Here is a 20429-nt window from a genome sequence, read left to right as displayed (position 1 = left end):
TACACTGACAAAGTGTATCATGCTAAGTTCCTAAAATACGTTAAGAGTATGGTTGATTACACAAATTTATAACTTATTTAAAATTTTATAATTTATGTTTTATTAATAAAATAGTAAAATTATTTTATGAATGTTTTGTTCACAAAGATAATTTTTTTAATAATGTTTACACTCATATTATTGATTGGAAATATTTAGCCGTAAATTTTAACATTGTAGATATATTTTTCATTACTAATTTGAAAAAATCATCACATATTCATTAAATTAAAGTAAATTAATAGTACTTTAAAAAATATTAATTAAAATTTTAAAAATTCAAAATGAATAACTAAAAGAAAAATATTTTTTTCAATTAAACTCCATTTTCAAGAAATTTAAAAACTTTACACGGATAATGAAAAAACGCAGTGCATAAAAAACAGAGCGCTGACGTGAGAAATCACATAAAATACGTGGAAGGGAGAGAAACGTTACGAGGCTGATTAGTCAAAGTCACAGTTGGGTCTACAAAAGCCGTGAACCCGACTCAACCCAACCGAAATCCGAAATGAAAGTGAAGATAGGATTGATGGGTCCAATTCCAATGGACAGTGATGGTTCCTACTTTCATCTTCCTTCCTTTATCACTCACACGGCTCTTTCACTTTGGTTAATGAATTGCTGCCATCGCATAAACTTTATCTATTAATTAAAAATTAATAATAAATATTGAATTTAAATCCTTTAAATTTGACTTCATTGTAAATATTTTTTTACTTTAATTTCAGCACACCTAACTTAATTTATGAAAACACAATAAATATTCTTTTAAAATATGCTTTATAAAATGAGGGAAGAGAGTAGGATGCAGGAGACAAAGTCCCCCTTGAAAATTAGTGGAATTGTTCTAAGTATCTGTATTTATACGCTATTCTTTTAATAAAACAATATAACATGTCATTTTGATCGCTTCAATTTTCTTTTAATAATATTAATAAGTACGTAGATGATGCATCAGTAGCTCTGTTTATCTTCTTCCAACCACACATCCAGTGGCGCTATTTTTGGTTCAAAAATATTGAAATAATGAGTTGACCAATCAAATTCTTGCTGACCATACATGGTGGACAAAAACTGATTGTTTATGTTACCTAAAACTTTGAAGTGTTCATTTCAAAAGTTACTTCTTCAATGAAATATGTCAGTAGTTTAACTCAATACTTTATAGACAACCATGCTTGGTCCTGTCTTGTATTAGTATTCTAGATGGTTGGATATCTTCGTTTGGCTATCGTCAACGAATTTTGTATATTAAGAACAAGTCTAAAGCTGTGTTACGAATATAGTTTAATTGAGTATTTATTCAATAATTTACCATTATATATGAGTTTATGATATAATTTAATCATGCAATTTGGTTAAATAGTTTTTAAAAGATTTTATTTTACTAAGTTTATTAAGATAAGTTAAAAAAAATTGGAAGAATTATAATATTTTGGGCTTTGGCATTCGGGCCCTTTGGTAATCAATCGGTTGACCCAAAAAGAAAAAAGGAATATAATAAGTTTGGGTTTGTGCGTTTATACCAACTCCATTGCCATGGTTTCTTAACCGAGGAGGACTGAATGCATGGGTACCCACTATTCAAATGGTGGCTTCCACGTGCGAAATTCACAAAAGGAGACAAAAAATATGGTTCAATCGCATGTTGATGCCTAAACTAAATTATGGTAACTAGTTTACAACATTTGTTTTGACTCCTAATGCACATCTTACATCACTTAAGAGAGAGTTTTGAAGAGGACAAAACGTGAGCCAATTTATAACTCATAATGTTGTGCATGATATAGACACTTGTGTTCACGAAGAGGAATTGAGCTCAACGTGGGTCATCCATTAAATAGAAGATTTCACATACGTGTAATTGACACTGAAAAAATCTCAACCTTAAACGGAACATGATAAGATTCAATAATTTCCATCGTTGCATTGGCAGCTGATAAGCTCAATATATCCGCCTTATTTTCTATTTTGCAAAACAGTATATTAATTTAAACAACTTTGAAAATAAACAATTAAAGGCATAATGCATGAATATTTTTTAATGTTAAAAGATATTTAAAATGTAAATTAAGATTGAATTAAAAAGAAATGCATGCTCATATTAGCAAAAAAAATACATGCTCAAATAGAAAAAGCTACCCAACATAATTAATATAAATCAATATAGTTTAAAATAACTTTTAAAAACACTATCATTTAAAAATTTTAACTCAACTTATATATATATAGGTAGATATGGATCAAAATAACAAAAGAAAAGGGCAAAACATAAAATGAAATTAGGCTCTAATAAGTCCCACCCTCAATTATAGCGCAGAATATGGTATCATATTATTGAATATTAACAAAAAAGGATAGGAACAAAGTCCCATGATGAAGGATAATGGCAACACACATGTTTCATCCCCAAACCAATCCAACATAAAATCCAGAACACGTAGCTTTGATTTTCTTGTGCTTATTTTTTATCCTCGTTGGAGTTAATTTCTTCTTCAATGTGCTCTTCATCCGAAATCCACTAAAATGGGTCACCATGGAAGAACCTATGGGGATACTTTGGGTTGACCTTAACTCCTTTGGATCATATGATTGGGTAGTGACAAGCTTTGGTCCACCCAAGTGGGGCCAAGCCATCATATTCCTCTCGATTGTATAAGCAAGTGAGACCAATTCATGTGAGTCATATAAAGGGCTTCCACAATCCCATATGGGAAATGCTTCTGCTTCCTCCTTAGAACTAGAAGATGTTCTCATTTGGGCTGGATTTTCAGTTGGTATCATACATTGATCTGAGGAGGCTTTGACTCACAGAAAAACTTGCAGCTCTTGGTCTCTGTGAGTGCCAATATTCTTCCACATCTTCCATTTTTATATCAAGGTGTTAAAGCTCATCCTGGCTACAAAACAAAACACTTTGCTTATTTGGGACATTAATATTAAATGTACGTGATTCTCATCACAGAGTGTTATGATGAGGATCTTAGCGTATAGGGGTCTGCATTAAACAGGGATTTCCATACAAACTATCCACTCAATTTTTGTCCTGGAAAAGGACAAAGACTGTGATTTAAATATTGGGTACAATAAACTAAATATCAAACCGTTGTAACGAAGTTGGATATTCATTTATAATCGCATCAACCCCAGTTGCAGTTAGCATTTTAAGAAAGATTCTTGATCAATTAACAGTTTAAGAAGGATTCTTGGTCCGATATAAAATTTTTATTTTTTTATTTTTTGATAAAAATAAAGCATCGAAGGATTGCATAAATTTCCTTTATTTTTACTTTTATTATTATTCAGTGCATAGTAAATATATTTTAAAAAATAAAATATATTAATTCGGGTTTTATGAGGTTTTTCTTAAATTATTTCACAGTCATAAAAATTAGGCCAACGGATTAATTGTTAAAGAAATGCAGTACGTAATGAACTTTCCTATATGGTAGTATATCTTGCTTTAACAGGAAAAAGGTGAAAATAGGACACATACGAGTAAATGTAATGAAAATATGCTATGTATAGCACATGATGTGGATATTCAATGTTGACGTTGATATTTTAATAGATAATACTAGCATTGATATTTTAATAGAAGTCATCCGAATGTGTAGTCCTTCGTGTTTTCTCGATGAAAAGGAGTTGCCAGAAACCAGCTGGAATATCTGAAGAACAGTAATGAGATGTGTCAAAGATTATTCCTAGTGTTTCTCAGGCAACACTTCGATATTCCTATTTATTTTCTTTTGTCTTTTCGGTATTCCTATGCAAGTTAAACATCCACAATTTACGTTATATTTTATCGGATGTAGTTAACCTTTGAGGGTAGGGATGGATATGAGTTCAAACAGACACGTGAGTTCGATCGACCTAAATTGGAGATTAAAAATCGAGTTGGGTCATGTAAAAGAAAAAGAAATGAAACCAATAAAGTCAAGTTCAATCTGAACTCTCATTTTAATTTATTTTCTGGGTTTCCAATTTTTATTTTTAAATAAACATATTAAAATTTTGAAATTTTTCATGTGATTTAATCTGAACAAACTTAAATTGATGAAGTTGGTTTAATTTGAATTAAACATAATTGAAAAAACAATCACATTTAATTGGTTTAGACCAAAATTTTGTCCTAAGTCCGAACTCTGTTCATGGCCACTCCTCTTTATGTGCATCGCAAACTTTGAATGTTTATCTAAATGACGAAAAGTAGGATTAATGCAGTGTTTAGGATACCCAATTTAGGTGACTAAAACTAGCTTAACTGATTTATTTGACAATAATAAAGTTGTGGAGTTTTGTTGACAAGGATTCCACCACCATATGAGTAGAGACTGGTAGAACCACTAAGAAACTTGTGCACCACTACACTGCTTTTTAGCTATTGATCCAATCGCAGTAAACAAGTGTCTGTCATTCAACTGAAAGCTACCGAGGAAGCACTTAATGAGTCCTATGACCCTTGAGACTAGCACGCGCCAGAAGCAACACTACACTTTGTCTAAGCAATGCTTAGACAACCAACATTTCTCAAACTTTTTATCATCCAATCTTCATCTTATTGAGCAAATCAAATATCATAGTGTGCTGGTCACCATCACTTGAAACATGAGGGGCATGTTGTGTCAAGTAATATATTTTTTTACACAAAACTCATTCTCCCATCGACCCAGCATCACTTATTAAGATCAACAGAGTCGGTCAAAATCGCTAATTTGGTCAATAAATACTAAAAAAAATGTTATTCTTAAAATAAATTTATTATATTTTTCTTACAAAATAGAGAGAGATAAAAATAGGAAAAAGAAAGTGATTAGATGGATAATGTGATCAAGAGAAATAAAAAATATCAGTATCCCTGAAGAATTTTGACGCATGTCTATTGAGAGATGAGAATAAAAACCTACACAAAATACATTTGACACGTGCTTATAAAGAAACGAGAATAAAAAAGAAAAAACATGATCATTCACTACTCAGAAGAATTTTGAAGTCCGATGAAGGGAAACCATTATACTAATAATCAAAATATCTGAAATTTTTGCGTGAACAAACTCCAGTACATGTTCTTCAGGAAGACAATATATACATATATATTAAGCCCTAAAGCATTTTCAACTTCTAATCCATTTTCTTTTTATTAATTTGGTATTGGGTATATTTTCTGCACACTGGGGCATGACGTTCACATGATTTATCACCTTTACGCCGACAATCTTATCTTTTCAATATTAATCCTTGGTACCACCGACATGACATGTGTACATCGATCCATGATTAGTCAACCATTACTTTTAGTATTGCAGAGAGGAACGTGTGATAAGTTAACCAGCCAAAGGCAAGAACGGTCTAAAGAGTTGAAAGAAAGGTAGAAAGTAGCATGCATAAGCATAATGAGGTGAGTGAAACCAACTCAACTTGATAGATTTTTATTCCCAAATCCTTATTCAATTGAAAGCAGTACTGAGATAGTTCTTCACAACATTTTCACTCAAGATTTGCAACACTTTGATGTTTGTAGGACCTACACATCTTGGTGTCTTGTACTGACTAACAGCGGTTCCTAGTCCTAGGTAATGATCAAGAATCTTCTGGAATGTTCCCCTCCTTACAACTCGGAGTTCAAGGGCCCCAATGCAGTTGACTTTGCGAGAACTGGTGTAGCCTGCATCAACAAAAGACTTGTCCAAACAATTGCAGCATTCTCCAAGTACTTCTTCACTTGCTTCCCCACTTAGCTCCCAGAATATGACATAGTGCCCTGGTTCTTTTGATATATCAACATGGCTAGTGAAATCAACCACTTCCATTTTCTCCTCTGCTAACAATTTCGCTGCTTCTTCCACAGCTATCTGTAGATCCTTCTCTGTGTTCTTGTCAATGTTAATGTTCAGTAGAAGACTGCTTCGCCGAATAAACTTTAGTTCTGGAGTTGAATTGTTGAATCCCATAACCTTCACCACATCCCCTAGCCTATAACGGTATAAACCTGCAATTTAGCCCACAACTTTATAAGATTAATGTTCACTTCTGTTTAATAAGAAAGAAGCTTATTTAAAAGTATCGTGCAAATTCACTTTCAATTATACTTCCACGTTCATCTATTAGACTCAGCTAAAAATCTTTTATATGTCTATATAAACCTATGATATAAATAAACACAAGAAAAGTTTCACGAATCATGAATTTGACATATGCGTAGGGTATATGGACAATATTTCTGTATAAAATACTTACTACGTTTTCAGGATAATGTATATTTCGACTTAATAGAGAAGTAAAGGAATGCAATCGAAGTTAAAAAAGAATCAGTATTATTTATTAATCCTAATTACGTTTAAGAGTACGACAATGCAGCCGAAATTAACAACGGCCATACAGTGACAGATAAGTTCAAGATACAATCTAATTCCATGAAATAAGCACTTGTAAATCCAAGATTGGTTGCCAAAACTAAAGAATAGGTCTAACTTGCAACTTGCAAGATTATGTTATTGCTACATGTTAAATATTTTATTCTGATTAGGTATGTGATGTAACTTCGCCAATAAGTGGGAAGAAATTTCTCCAACTTGGTCCCATGATCACCAAGCATACAAAGCACCCACTTCATTTCTTTCGTCCCCATCTCATAAAAATAATAAAAGAAAACAACAAAGTGCTTAGGTCTTGTGCATATGACCAAAAAAGGAGGGGAGATGCATATGAGAATGGACCAAACCCTCCCCATCGAGCATAAAGCCAAACCATATGCACCACTAGGCTAGGGAGCTATATTTATAAGCACGTGTGTGAATTTCATAGTAATGTTAACAGCATATACAAAATTTTACATACCCACATGGTATGTAAAATTTGTTGGCTTCATATGTTAATAGCTACTTATTATTTCGCCAATGAAAAGGCACATGTGAGGTATGTAAGACATCTTAGTATGTACAACAAACATTTTACTTCCTTCTAGACTGAAAAGGTCAAACAATTGATGTGTTAGAGCATCATATTTCTGTGGTCCTTACTCCTTAGTCCTGACTCACTAATGCCAAGGAGAAAAATAAAATAAAATAAAATATACAAGATAATAATTGGTGTACCTGCTGGATTGGTCATAACAATTTCATACTCTTGATCAACCTTGACTTCAGTGAGGCCCACTGGCTGAGGATCAATAGAGAGGAAATCTCCCTTGGCATTCTCAAGGTCTGTGAGAGGAATGAATTCAAAGTAACCGATGTGAGGAAGCACAGCATAAGTGGCAGATTCAGGAGGGAGTGTTGGGTTCACATTTGCTGCAATCCATCCTTCAGAAGATCCATAGTCAGCAGTCAACAAAGGCAACTCCCCAGCATAGTGCCTCAACTTTTTCAAATAAGGCTCCATCGACCCAGTCATGATGCCATAAATATACTTAGCATTGGGAAAAAGCTCTGGTATCAACCCATACCAGTTGCTCAATCCCACACATTTATTGTGGATCAGGTTGGCTAATTCTGGGTTTGGTTTGAGCAGCTTAGACATAGCCATTCGAATGGATGGAACCGTGACATTGTTATTGAGAACCCCTTCTCTGATATCAGTACACAGATCCTCCCACACTTCTTCAAAGGTTCTAAAAGCATGGACAATGCTATGTGCAAATGTGGAAGACACAAACTGAACTTCCTCACGGAAAATCAGTCCACACAATAGATGGCAATATAATGATTGGAAAAAATCAGGACCAAATATCACTTCATCAGGGCTGCAGCATTGGGATTGAAGTGCCCTCATTCCACATTTGTAACCTGCACTGCGGAACACATTGCTTGTAGCAGTTCTAGCTGCCAGACCCCCTTTTGTTTTGAACTGTTTGCTACCGTATATGAAGCTTAAAGCCTTACCGTTTGTGATAGGAAACTCTCTGCAGGAACGGAATTGTGTCAGAATCCCAAGTCCAAATAGCAAAAAAGCATTTATTCTTTAAAAAATTAAAAAAGAAAGTTAAGAAATGAAGTGAAATACTTGTTTCTAAAGGCAAAAGAGGTCTGATATATCTGCATTGTGGTTTCAAACAATTCATCATTCCATGGTACGTATTTTGGCTTCCCCTGGGTAGTGCCAGAACTGCAAGAAAATAATTCTGATACTCAAAAACTTTCCAAGTATAATAGTTTAAACTAAATTGCTAAGGTGAAAAAAAAGAATAAAAACAAGAGAAAATAAAACACCTTAAAGACATGGTGGTGATGGGTTTTCCAGTGAGAATAGGAGAAGCATCGCCATCAATAATTCTATAGATATAAGGCTCCAATTCTTGGTGGGTAACCAGAGGAACACAGGCCTTGAAACTCTCGGGGTCAGTTCTTCCATTGAGACCCAAATTCTGCAAATATTCAGCTGATGCGTTATCCTCCAAAATCCTTTTGAGCGTTTCCTTCTGAACCCTTTCCGCATCCTTTGTCAGTGTCTCAAACTCTTGTATAACTTTGTCCATGTTAAACTCCTCCACTTTCTCCAACATCCTCACGGCCCTCCAACTGGAGTTATCATAAGAACAGGACAAACAGAGGCCCAGTAGTAAGTTATTTCTTATTTCTTGTCTCATTAAAAAGTTGTTCCAAAATTTCAAAGCATCACAATTGCCATAAAGGGTTCAGGAATAAATAAATAAATAAAATTTATTAAAAATTATAATAAAGTACATTCCTAATAGTAAATGTTATATATTTTTTTTTATAAAAACCTTGTAATCTCCAATTTGAAAGGGAGATGGGGGAATAGTCGATTCAGACAGAGTGGTAAAGTTAAAAAAAGGGACAAACAATATTATTATTATTATTATTCGTACAATGCATAATGGTAGAAAAGGTTGGATAAAGCCAAACGAAATATTTATCCAATAGATTTCCTTTTTTTGGTGTGTATTTTTCGCCCCATTCTTATTTTGGGGAGCGGTCCCAGACGAATAAAGAAAACGCAGAGTTCCATTTTCATCTGTGCCAGAAAGAACAAATGCGCATGCTACATGTACAATTGTACATTGAACCATTAGAAACACCAAAACAAAGGGGAACTTTCAAAATTACATACAGTAACAGTGGTTAGAGAAAGAGAAGAAGAAAAGTAACCAAATCAGAAAGTGACGAAACAAAGGGGAAAAAACGAGAGAGAGAGAGAGAGATTGCAATAAAAAATCCAAGCCTCAATGTTTGGTTTTCCGTTTACTGTGGCGACAGTCCCGAAGGTCAACTCAGCTTTTCGATAGAACAGAATCTCGCAGTCTCCAACATGAAAATTCTTCAGAAACCAAATCAAATTCATATGCGAAGCAAAATACTCATCGGGAGAGGAATTTCGACACAAAGGTTAAAAAAAAAGTAAAGAATTAAATTCGAAGGTTGATTTAAGTTACTATCGAACTGTAAAAAAAAAGCACCGAATGTAAGTCAATGGAAGCAAAAAGTAGTAGTCGACGAGGGGAAAAGGAACAGAAAGTAGTCCCAAAAAGATGAGTTTTTGAACAAATAACAAACCGAATTGGTTTGGGAAGAGATAGCTGGAGCACGATGACAACTAAGAACCCAGAATTCAAGCCAAAAAAATTCACCAGTTGTTGGGAAATAAGATTCAAAATAAACTTTTTAAAAGTCAACGAAATCAAAGTCGTTAAATTCTCGCAAAAACAGCAATTAAAATAAAAGAAAATTCATGTGGGTTGGCTCGGACAACAACAACTAACCGGGACTCACGAACAAAACCCAGAAACAAACAGAGTAAAAAAATGATTTTTATTTTTTTTGTGAAACCAAAATTGAATATTACCTGGGAGAATCTTGCTCTATTGGGGATGAAAGTAATGAAGGTGTTGGTACAGGAGGGGTTCGATCTGAGGGAAGGTTGAGGTGGATTCGCTGACTTCAATGCAAGTTGGAACAGCAGAGAGAGAGAGAGAGAGAGGGAGGGAGAGAGAAGAAGACTGTTGTGTAACAGAGTTGGTAGAAATTAGAACAGAGAGAAAAGGAGATGTTTGTGTGACATGGCACTTTGGTGCAGTGCAGTGAGTTACTCAAGAGTGAAGAGTGAATGAAAGATTGAGTGAGGAGTGAAGATTCTTCCTTGGATCCAATAAATATATATAGGCCTTTGTCCAAAAAATATATGTATCGTTGAATTGACGCTTTTGCCACTCAGTTTATGGGATAATTCAGGTCAAGTGGTCGGAATGCCGATAATGCCCCTCCTTTGTTCTGAGAATTACGAGGGGCATTCTCCCGTTTAATAGTCGGCACTCAAAAAAGGTGGGCCCCATCTCCTCCCTTTCGCTTCCTTCCTTTCTCTCTTTCCCTCCCCCCATACATTCTTCTAACATTTCATTCTTTTATACACATTGTGTTATAATAATTAAAATTTATTGTAAAATTTAACTAATTAAAATTAAATAAATAATATAAATTTTATTTTTAATAAATATTTCTAATTTTAATTCTTTAATCAAAATACTTAATATTCTACCATTCATGCAGAAATTTGAACTGAACTATCGACATTAAACAAGTCTCCAACTGACAATAATTTAGATACATTGGACCTTGATAGAACATTGAAAGGAGATAGAGGATTAGATAAATTCATATTTACAAAATTCATAATCTTAGAATTCAAAACTTGGTCAACGAAACTAATTTGCAAAATGAAAGTGTTTCTATCATTCAATCAGTTCAGTAACACCAAAAACAATACTCAAGTTATCAGTTAGACAAATTCTTTGTATTAAGATTAATTCAACTTGTTAGTCTACCACTCAAGAATCTCTCCAACATGCCATAAGGATCAACTTATTCCAGACATCACAGAAATCACAGATTCAACATTCTTGGACAAAATCTATATTTCAAAAATGAGGAAATTAATTATTCATTAAAGGTTAATACTAATCGACATGCAATCATTATTTAATTATATATTAGAAAAATATTATAATAATAAATATTTTATATTAATCTAAATTTTTTATGATTATTTTGATATTTTTTTTATTAATTTTTTTACCCACTTAAAGATACAGAGAAAAAATGTCTTTTATTTTAGTTTATCTAAATAAAATTTTAATATATTGTTTACTCTCTTGTTTTTCCTATTTCACCCTTCATTTTTACAGTAATTAAAGAATTATTACTTTATTTATATTTATTTTTCTTAATTTGTATAGAAAATGGTAAATATCTAAAACAATAATTTATTTCATACGTGATGAAGAAAATGGTTCGATCAAAGTGATAAAAACTTGGCCATCTTCTCCACGTTCGAGTGATTTTAACAACTTCGATTTTTATTTCAGGAAGCAAAATTTTTAAAACAGAGGCCATGTGATTTTCAAAAACATCGAACTCTTGCTTCTTTAGATTATCCAAATGCCTGCAGACCCTGCAGAGACGTAGTGGCAGTCTTATACTCTTATCTTGATGATATATATTTTGATTTCACAAGTCATTAGATTATATTTTTTTTGTTACACCTGTGAGAAATCTGCTTCAGGAAATAATACTCCACTGATTGCGTAGGGAAGTGATTTAATATATATATATATATATATATATATATATATATAAACTATTTTTATAAAAAAAAATGTTCTGAGCTTTATTAAAACAGCCAGACAGAAGAAGCATGTTTTGAAAAAAAATCTCTGATATTTTATTAATTCTATATTAATAGATAATAGATTTATTAATTTTTTTAAAAGATGTAAATATCTTTTAATTTTAAAATATTAAAAAAATTATAATTATTAATTTAAACAGAATATTTAACGTGCTCTCAAATTTATAAGCATTATAATAAACCCTTTAGAAAAGTTGGCCAGCGTGCATGATATTTTTCCAGAAAAAAAAAAAGGGATAGACAAGACAGACAATTGAGATAAAACTCCACTGAATTGGCCATGTGGAAGATGAAGTCACATTGGGCATAAAAAAATTATAGTGTGCATTTGATTAGGACAGGTACAATATTAAAAATATTTTTAATTAAATTTAAACTTTTATATTAACAAATAGGTACAATAAATATTAATTAAAAATGGTATTAAAAACATGTATATTATTATATTTAAGGGTGGTTCTATCCATGTTACTCTTGAATACGGTTCTCTGAAGATATATATAATCCCCACCACGACGTGTTTCAAATTTAGTATAAAATAACGTTAAATACAAGATACAGCCAAATTGCCAAACATTGTTTCGTTTTTCCTTTCGTATGTAAAATTGGAAAATTGACTAAAAGCGTCACGGATTTGTACAGAACTGTATGTGCCTGAAAAATTGGAAACTACAAAGAATAATAAGAATTGGGAAATTTACGGATTAAACTGCATCCGTTTTATAGTATTCTTGGGAGAATCAATGGTTAGATTAATAAATAATAATAATTTACTTATTTAAAAATTAAAAAGGTTTAATAAACTCAAAATAAAACTAAAAAAATCAGAAGTGAAATTTTTTTCTGCTGTAAAATTTATGTGAAAAAAAGAGACAAGAAGTGATTTCCGTCCATTAAATGACCCTCCCACTATGATCAATGAAACAGTGTGCATTAATTACAAGGAGCCGTAAAGTGCTAATTGGACGGAAAGCCGGCATGAAGCAGCCGAACACAGGCAAAGTTAATTAATGTTTTTGTGATGCAAAATTGCAAATCCATTCTCAAAGCTTTTCACTGTCTTTTCACTATCGTACATGTTTCATTTCTTGTTAATTTCGACAGTCCCGAATTATGTCTCGGATTAGAACTTTTCCTTTACAATTCAAAGCACTTTATTTTAGCACATGAAAAACGCTGCGAACTTTAGAACCCTCCTTATCTTGTGATCACTTTTGTCTCTTCTGGACGGAGGAAGAGAAATTGAAGCACTTAGAATGGTTCTCGCCTGTTTACTCACCTTTGAGTCGAAGTGTGCCAACCAAAATAGCTGCATGTGCCCAATGGAAAACCCCAACGTTATACCTTTTCAAGCTAACAACTGAAAACGAAACTTCCACTTATTCTGGCAAGTAGTCGATTTAAGGTTGAAATCATGTATACCACGTTTAAGGATTTGTGTTTGGCTTATACCCAATTAAAATGCAATTTTTCTTAATTAATTAACACGTCTTCTTAGTTACCCGTTTTTGTATAAAGTGCAGGTAGCTTGCTTGTTGGGAGGGGATTCATTCTTCAACTTAACTTGCCCTTTAAACAATAAATTGAATTGTATATGAAATATGATCCCATTCGACGTACGGGTGCAAATGCCATATATAGTTTTCGAAACTTTTTTTTGAAAAGACTCATCTTTAATTCAACCTTTTCCAATACAAATATATATATATAGAGAGAGAGAGATTGATGGTACTATCCACCCCCACTTTTCAAGCACAATATTGATTCCATTGGTAAGCTAAATAGCTAATTTGGTATATGAATTTTACTTTGGGTGTTGTTGATGAATGATGACAGCTATACGTTTTGCGGGAGAAACTTTGATGCCAAGAAGGTTCTCTCATCAGAAGAAACATCCAAAACAATCTCACTAGGAATTGGTTGCATTACATAAGGTTTAGGTTAACTATCGCTTTCAATAATGACTTTTTGGTACTAATACAATTGTAAACATTTACTATAAAGAGTGTGACATAATTTGATCTGTTGCTTTTATGGTGGTCAAAATATGTTATTTGACCACCAGCAGTGAAAGAAATCAAACAGTAAAAATGGGTTTTAATTATTTATCTATAGATCCTTATTTTTTCTACTACTTGGGTCACATTTTGGCATTATTGAAGGACATGTGCTGAAGATTTACTCTCCCTCTCCCTCATAAACGCTAACTCAAATGCTCAAATCTTTTTTAGTGTTCATAATATCTTGTTCAAATGGGTCATAATCGTATTTTTAAAGAATGAAATTGAAGTTGCAGTTCATTCCCCAGTAAAGAACTGAGAGAGGCAAGTGCTCTTCCATTTTTCGATCGTATGAATAGCAGTTGATGTTTCGATATTTAAAAATAATAATAACATTAAAGAATAATTTGTCTTGAATACGCAGGAAGGAAAGTATGGGATTATTTACTTAGGAACACAACTATAATAATTAACAAAGATTACATGATATACTTGTTTATCAGGTTTCCTTTTATCAATACAAACCGTTCATGATTTTATACAATACATCTACATTAATAATTTTATTGTTTATTAATTTTTTTTGCGTACCCTAAATACTTAATAATTGTGATGTCTTATTTTATCGTTCTTTATTCTTTTTTTGGATCATTAAACAAGCCTTTATACGTAATATAAGCAGTATACTGAAATTTAATACCATACATTAAATTAGAACAACACAACACTAACTTATCTATTCACACAAAGATAAATAAACTAATATGCTCATTTTATTAGCATTAAACATAATATTTATACTTTCTTCCTCACTTGAAATCTCAACAAGTTAGATTGATATGAATTTGTTTTATGATGAATCGGGACTCCCATTATAAAACATGAAAGGGACTTAAATATCAAAATGACTAAAAACATTCTATAACAAGTGATTTTGGGGGTGTAACTTTGCATACCCATGAAATAGTACATTAGTGCCAAAGAATAAAGGTTCTATCGTCGGAAGAAACTTGGACGATTATAAATGATGAAAGAAACAATGTACAATAGCTGGCCGCGTGACCTTTAGGCTCGTTTTACTGTTTTGGTGCCAAAAATTCCAAATATTCGATGCATGCATCCCTTTCAGTTGATACCCAACATAAGTGTAAAAGCACAACCTTCAACACTCTACTTTTTTACTCAATCAGCTCAAAATTTTGCCAGGGTCTATGCATTCGGAATGTTAACAACCCTTTTTTAATATATTTCTAATTGTTAATAGATAGTACATTTCAAATTTCAAATGTTATATCCTGTTATTTTATCTTTTTTGCGAATCTTCTTAATATTTTATTAAAAAAATACTTTTAAAAATATAAATATATATTCAATTTTTATTTAATAAATAATAGTTTTTATAAGAAAATGTTATAAAAAATATATTTATTTATTTATAATTATATTATTAACATTTTTAATAAAACATTATCATATGCAAATTTTTATTCTACGTGGTTAGAAGAACGTTGTAAAAGATTAGGTGATAAAACCAAGTTGGAGCGTGGGGCCAAAGATTTATAAAGCTCAATTTAGATAAACATAAAGAAATTTTTAAAAAAAATAAGTCTGAGAATTAAATGAAATTTATTTCATAAGTTATAAATAATTTATATTCTAAAATAAATAAATAAATAAAATGAGATTATTTTAAAAAAATAAATAAACATAAATTATTTATAATTAATAAAAAAATATTTATTTATTATGCATATTTTTTTTATAATGTCTTATATGAAAATATACATAAGTTATTAACCTTCACCTGGTGGGGGCGTTGAGTCAATGCTTGAATTGAGAGCATATTGGGTCTTTGTAAGCGTTATTGTTTCGTGAATAAAACAAATTGTCTCTTTAATCGAAATACAAATTCCATACCACTTGTAATGTTAATTGCTAAAAGATTTTATTAATTTCAGATGAGAGTAAGTAGCTAATAATAATAAAATTTTATTGAAAAATATTTATTATATTTTTATAAATTTAATATAATAATTATATTTTTTTTTATAAAAAAAATTGTGAATGTTTAAATTTAACTCTAAGAGCTGAAGTTAACAAAATTTATTATAAAAATAACATTTTGATCTAAATTAATAGAATTTACCAATCTCACTCATTTAACGTCCAAAAAGATTTATGTTTGCGGTTATGAGTTAATAATAACTGTTATTTGCACTAAGCAGCCGTACTAGAGGAAGAAACAAAAACCTTGAAATTGATATTTACTTTAATGGGAGGAAAAGTGAAAATTGATCTAAATTAATTTAAGTTAAGACCACACAATTCAATATATCCTTTCCTTTTGTGTTTTTTTACCGTACATTAATTGTTAACAAAATCAACTATCGTATTGAATTTTTTAATTTAATCAATTAATGTTTAAACTTTTAATTAGTTTATTTGTTAATTTTGTGAAGAGAGGATATATGTGAGGTCTAATCAATTAGGGACAGCGAATCTGCTGCTGATTTGGGTGATTTCGTCTTCAATTAACTACCTTCAAACTTTAATTATGTAAAAGCAAGGTTAATTATCAAATTGTGTCATTTCTTGTACTTAAAGCTCGTCTTAATTCATCTCCCAATCACAAGTCATAAACCTTCACAAATCACAAGGGTTTGACGCACATTATTTAATTTTATTATTGTTTAATAACTAATTTTTTGTCTTTTAATTTAATTTCTTTCAAATTCTTTTTTTAAGAATAAAATAAAAATCATTTGTTTTCAAATTCTTTTTTTTTCTTTACATGTGACCGAAATTATAAGTTTTGCTACTAACTCTTAGTTTTTAATAAAATATTAATATAAATTTAACCCGCATGCATAAATTAGTCCATTTACATAATAGATAAATATTAGTACTATTTATTTTGTTAATCGTTATTACTCTAAATATACCGATCTAACAAAACTTAATGCATACAAATAAAATGCATAACTTAAACGTTGATTCTTTAACTTTTTTCATTAATCAAATCTAACTAATTTAAGTTGGCTCTCCAAATATTTGTGATATCAGATAAATATTCCAAATAAATAAATAAAACATATAAATATCCTCATTTTAAATGCAATAACTTAATATAATGGTCTTTTGATATCGTTTAAAGGATTTATTTGATATTACAAATCATTTAATGACTAGTTTGGTATCACTGAATTTTTAATACCCTAAACAAATGGTTTAATCTTTTCCATCTAAAGTGTGATACTTTACTTACTAATTAAATAATATAAAACTAGGTAGGGTATCTATTAATAAAATTTGATTATTATTAACATAAAAAATATTACATGTTTTATAAATTCGTTCACTGGACAGCTACCCATTTTTGTTTTCTGGACAATATGGAACTTGGATCTTATAGAAAAAGCTTGAAATTGAAACGCATATTGGCCACAAAGTTCAATTGAAGTTTTACGAATATTTAACATAAAATATAAAAAGGAGTCAGATAAAAACCTTTTCCTTTTCGGCTGTGAATAAACCTATAATAATAAAATCTTTCAGTTCGGACCGGTTTAAAATTAGAGGAATGGGAAAAAAAAATTAGTGCATGGTTTAATTAATTAATTAATTAATTATATATTCTATTTTAAATCATTTTTAAAAACTTTGAAAAAATTATACCGACAGTCTCCTTTTCATGTTAATGTAAAAATATTATGGCCCATTTTAATTTCTCAAACAAATCAGAGTAGGCAAGCCCAGAAAGGTTCACTGAAAAGCCCAAAACGGGAAACTTGGGCTTCGACTCATATGTAAATGTTTACTCGTGCTTGTTTCATTCAGGTTTTCTGCATTTTCTTAAGGAATTGTTAATAAATAAATAAGTAAATGATCAAACATATAAATACTGCATAATTTTTAACATCTTGTTTACAGTGAAAATTTGTACAACATAAATAAATAAATTCAAGAATAATATGAGACTAAATTTTAAGTTATTTTTAGTTCTTTTAAGTGTGTTGTTAAAATAACCAAATTGACATCATAAAGTATAGTATTAAGCATAAATAGTAAATTGGTGAAATAGAAATTATATCAAACTAAACATAGTTATAAAAATGTTCTAAACAAAGATGTAATTGCAGGAACATAAAACATAAAATGAATACAAAAATTGAAAACAAATTGTAGGAAAAATAAACATACGAATTTAGCAATGAACAACAACAGTTATATTTCCCGGTAGCTAGTATTTGTCTAGGTGTAGAATTTCAACCTGCAGAGAGTTTCAAGTGAAGTGTATAATGCAAAAAGCTGTCTACAAAAATGTGAAGCTTCATAATATTTATAAACAGATGAACCACAACCGTTCCCCTTTTTTACGAGCACTTATTGGTAACCTCTTTTTGTGCATGCTTCTTCTCAACCATTGTCGCCCATAATCGTTCATGATCGTGTCTTTTCCATGACTGCATGTTACCCATGATCGTTTCTTCATATCCACAATCTTTGACCTTCAACTGTTGTTAACTGTCGACAATCATTCTTTAGATAGTAGCTTCAAACCTTATGGTTTTTTGTCATGTTTCCTCCTCTTTTGTACTCCATCTAGTATCTTGCCTTTGGAATAAATTTTTTATTATGTTTTAGCGATTTTGAGGGAACCTATCAAAAACTCTCATAGACTTTGAATAATTTCTCCGTCATCCTATGCTATCGATCATTTATGAAATAAATCTGTGAGTTCATTCAGTTTTGTTGGACTTAAAATAAATTTTCTATTAGTTCTTATTTTTTAACTAGTTTTTAGGGAAATTTGAGCTCCATCTTATCTCACGAACTTAGAATAGTTTATCTTGTCAACTCCTATTTTGACAAGTTTTGGTTTTTTTTAACTGGACTTGGAAAATCCTTAGTTTTTTTTTTTTTGAAAAATCACCCTCCTTTTGACAAAAAATGAGCGTTCTCATGATCCTTCAAAATTATTTAAAATATGGCCTTATTCTTGAAGAGGAATGAAGGTCTCTTCGCGATCTTTCAAATATCCTCAAAATGTAACTTTCTATTAGACAAAAAAAAAAACGAGGCTTTTTTTTTTAATCTTTGTGGGAATGTGTCAAAAATTAAGTCTTTTAACAACCTTTTAAAACTTAAATTTTTTCAGAAGTTTGTAACTCGTCTATAGAGACCTGTAATTTAATTTTTAGTTGAAAGATGTCTATACCACTTATCTTCGAGATACGTTTCTTAAAGAAAATATATGAACTATTTCCTATTATAAAAGTATGATAACAGTCTTTGTAATTTAAAATTTTTTTCTTTTTCCAAACACATTCTTATAAAATTTTCTGAGTGTTTCATTTTCAAAACTAGAACATTACCATACAACACACATGCCACAACAACATTTTGTTTGTTGGTAGCAAAATAATCTCACTAAAACTTTACAAAAATTATATTCTAATAATCTTGCATACCTCATTTTTATTTGCTCACTTGATATATATTTTTTAAAAGTAGTTTGAATTTAAATTTTAAAATATGACAATGTTTAAAATTAACTAAAATCAATTAAAATATATATTTGTCTACAAAATAAAAATATAAAGCATATATTAAATTTTTATATTATTCCACATTTATTAAATGATTAAGTTTATCACGCGTTTTGAATCTAACAAGCCATGTTTAAAAAAGAATAAAAATGTAGGTGACAAATAAATAAAAATTACTTAAATTTAAACTTGAAAGGAAGGGTTAGATAAAAAATATATATATACATTGATATATTAATAATAAATCAAATAATATAGAAATATGACGATTATAGATTTAAATTATTAAAATATTTAAGAGAAACATGTGGCGTGTACATCTTCAACGAAAAGGAGTAAACGACATGGTTTTCTTCTCGCATTTTACAGAAAAATCACTTTCGTTGATGGAAAGAGGATAATGTTTAATCGAAATTAGTGAATTAATGGTGGTGGCTATTCGTCTTTGTATAGGTGGTGGAGGATATCCCGCGCCTCATCTCAATATTCTCGTCAAAATATGTTTCAATATTTCTAAGCTGTCTTCAACTTCCACATATTCTCTTGTTTAAACTTATTTCACTTAAATAAAATTAATTAATTTAAACAAATATAAAATTGAACATCTTCTTCTTACACTAGAGAGGGTATGAATCCAAATTCATACTTGATTTTGCTTCTAAGATAATGTATATTTTTTTCAATGCTCTATTACTTTCAATTACATACTTAGAAAAAACTTAAACTAAGTCAACTGCTCCTGTAACATTTATATTTGTTATTTATTTAAATTAACTAAACATATTTTTTTATAAATAATCATTTTTAATTTCATTTTAACTGTAAATTTTCTTTAAAATCTTGTACATAAAAACAAAATTATATATAATACTTCAAAAAATTTAATGTTATTATTTTTAATTCTAAAGACAGTGTCAATTTCCGTACTAGTTTTTATTGTGCTGGTTATTCATAGAAAAATATTAATTATAAATAATGCAAAATAATAATTAAGAATAAATTTCACCATTTTATTAAAATTTATTAACTAAAAAAGTCAACAAATCGAACTTCAAAGAATATTAAAGAGTAAGAATTTTTATTTCAATGCTTTTTCTTAAATGCTCCACACATGATCAAGCAAAAATGTGACATTTCCGTTGTTTTTTATTTTCGGAGTTGTGGTTGGGAAGGGTCTGAGAGCCTCTTTCGTTGGAAC

The 20429-nt window shown here is 30.4% G+C and overlaps 1 protein-coding gene across 5 annotated transcripts; it reads right to left on the bottom strand.

The window, feature by feature from the left end:
* Nucleotides 1–4898: 4898 nt before the first annotated feature.
* LOC113861096 (jasmonic acid-amido synthetase JAR1-like) lies at nt 4899–10125 on the bottom strand. Of its 5 annotated transcripts, none has more exons than XM_027493711.1 (6): nt 9844–10107; nt 9150–9318; nt 8250–8558; nt 8044–8145; nt 7137–7942; nt 5033–6031 (listed from the first exon to the last, which is right to left on the bottom strand). In XM_027493711.1, exons 3-6 carry the CDS (start codon nt 8540–8542, stop codon nt 5490–5492), a joined length of 1743 nt encoding a protein of 580 aa, XP_027349512.1. In that variant the 5' UTR covers nt 8543–8558; nt 9150–9318; nt 9844–10107; the 3' UTR covers nt 5033–5489. The 5 variants fall into 5 exon arrangements, with proteins under 5 accessions (XP_027349508.1, XP_027349512.1, XP_027349511.1 ...); XM_027493710.1 differs by lacking the exon at nt 9844–10107 and adding an exon at nt 9555–9629; XM_027493709.1 differs by lacking the exon at nt 9844–10107 and adding an exon at nt 9434–9623.
* Between the last annotated feature and the right edge of the window lie 10304 nt (nt 10126–20429).

Source organism: Abrus precatorius, unplaced genomic scaffold (genome assembly GCF_003935025.1).
Source record: "Abrus precatorius isolate BTA unplaced genomic scaffold, Abrus_2018 Scaffold3, whole genome shotgun sequence".
Lineage (NCBI taxonomy): Eukaryota > Viridiplantae > Streptophyta > Magnoliopsida > Fabales > Fabaceae > Abrus > Abrus precatorius.
This window is presented reverse-complemented; position numbering and strand designations above follow the sequence as displayed.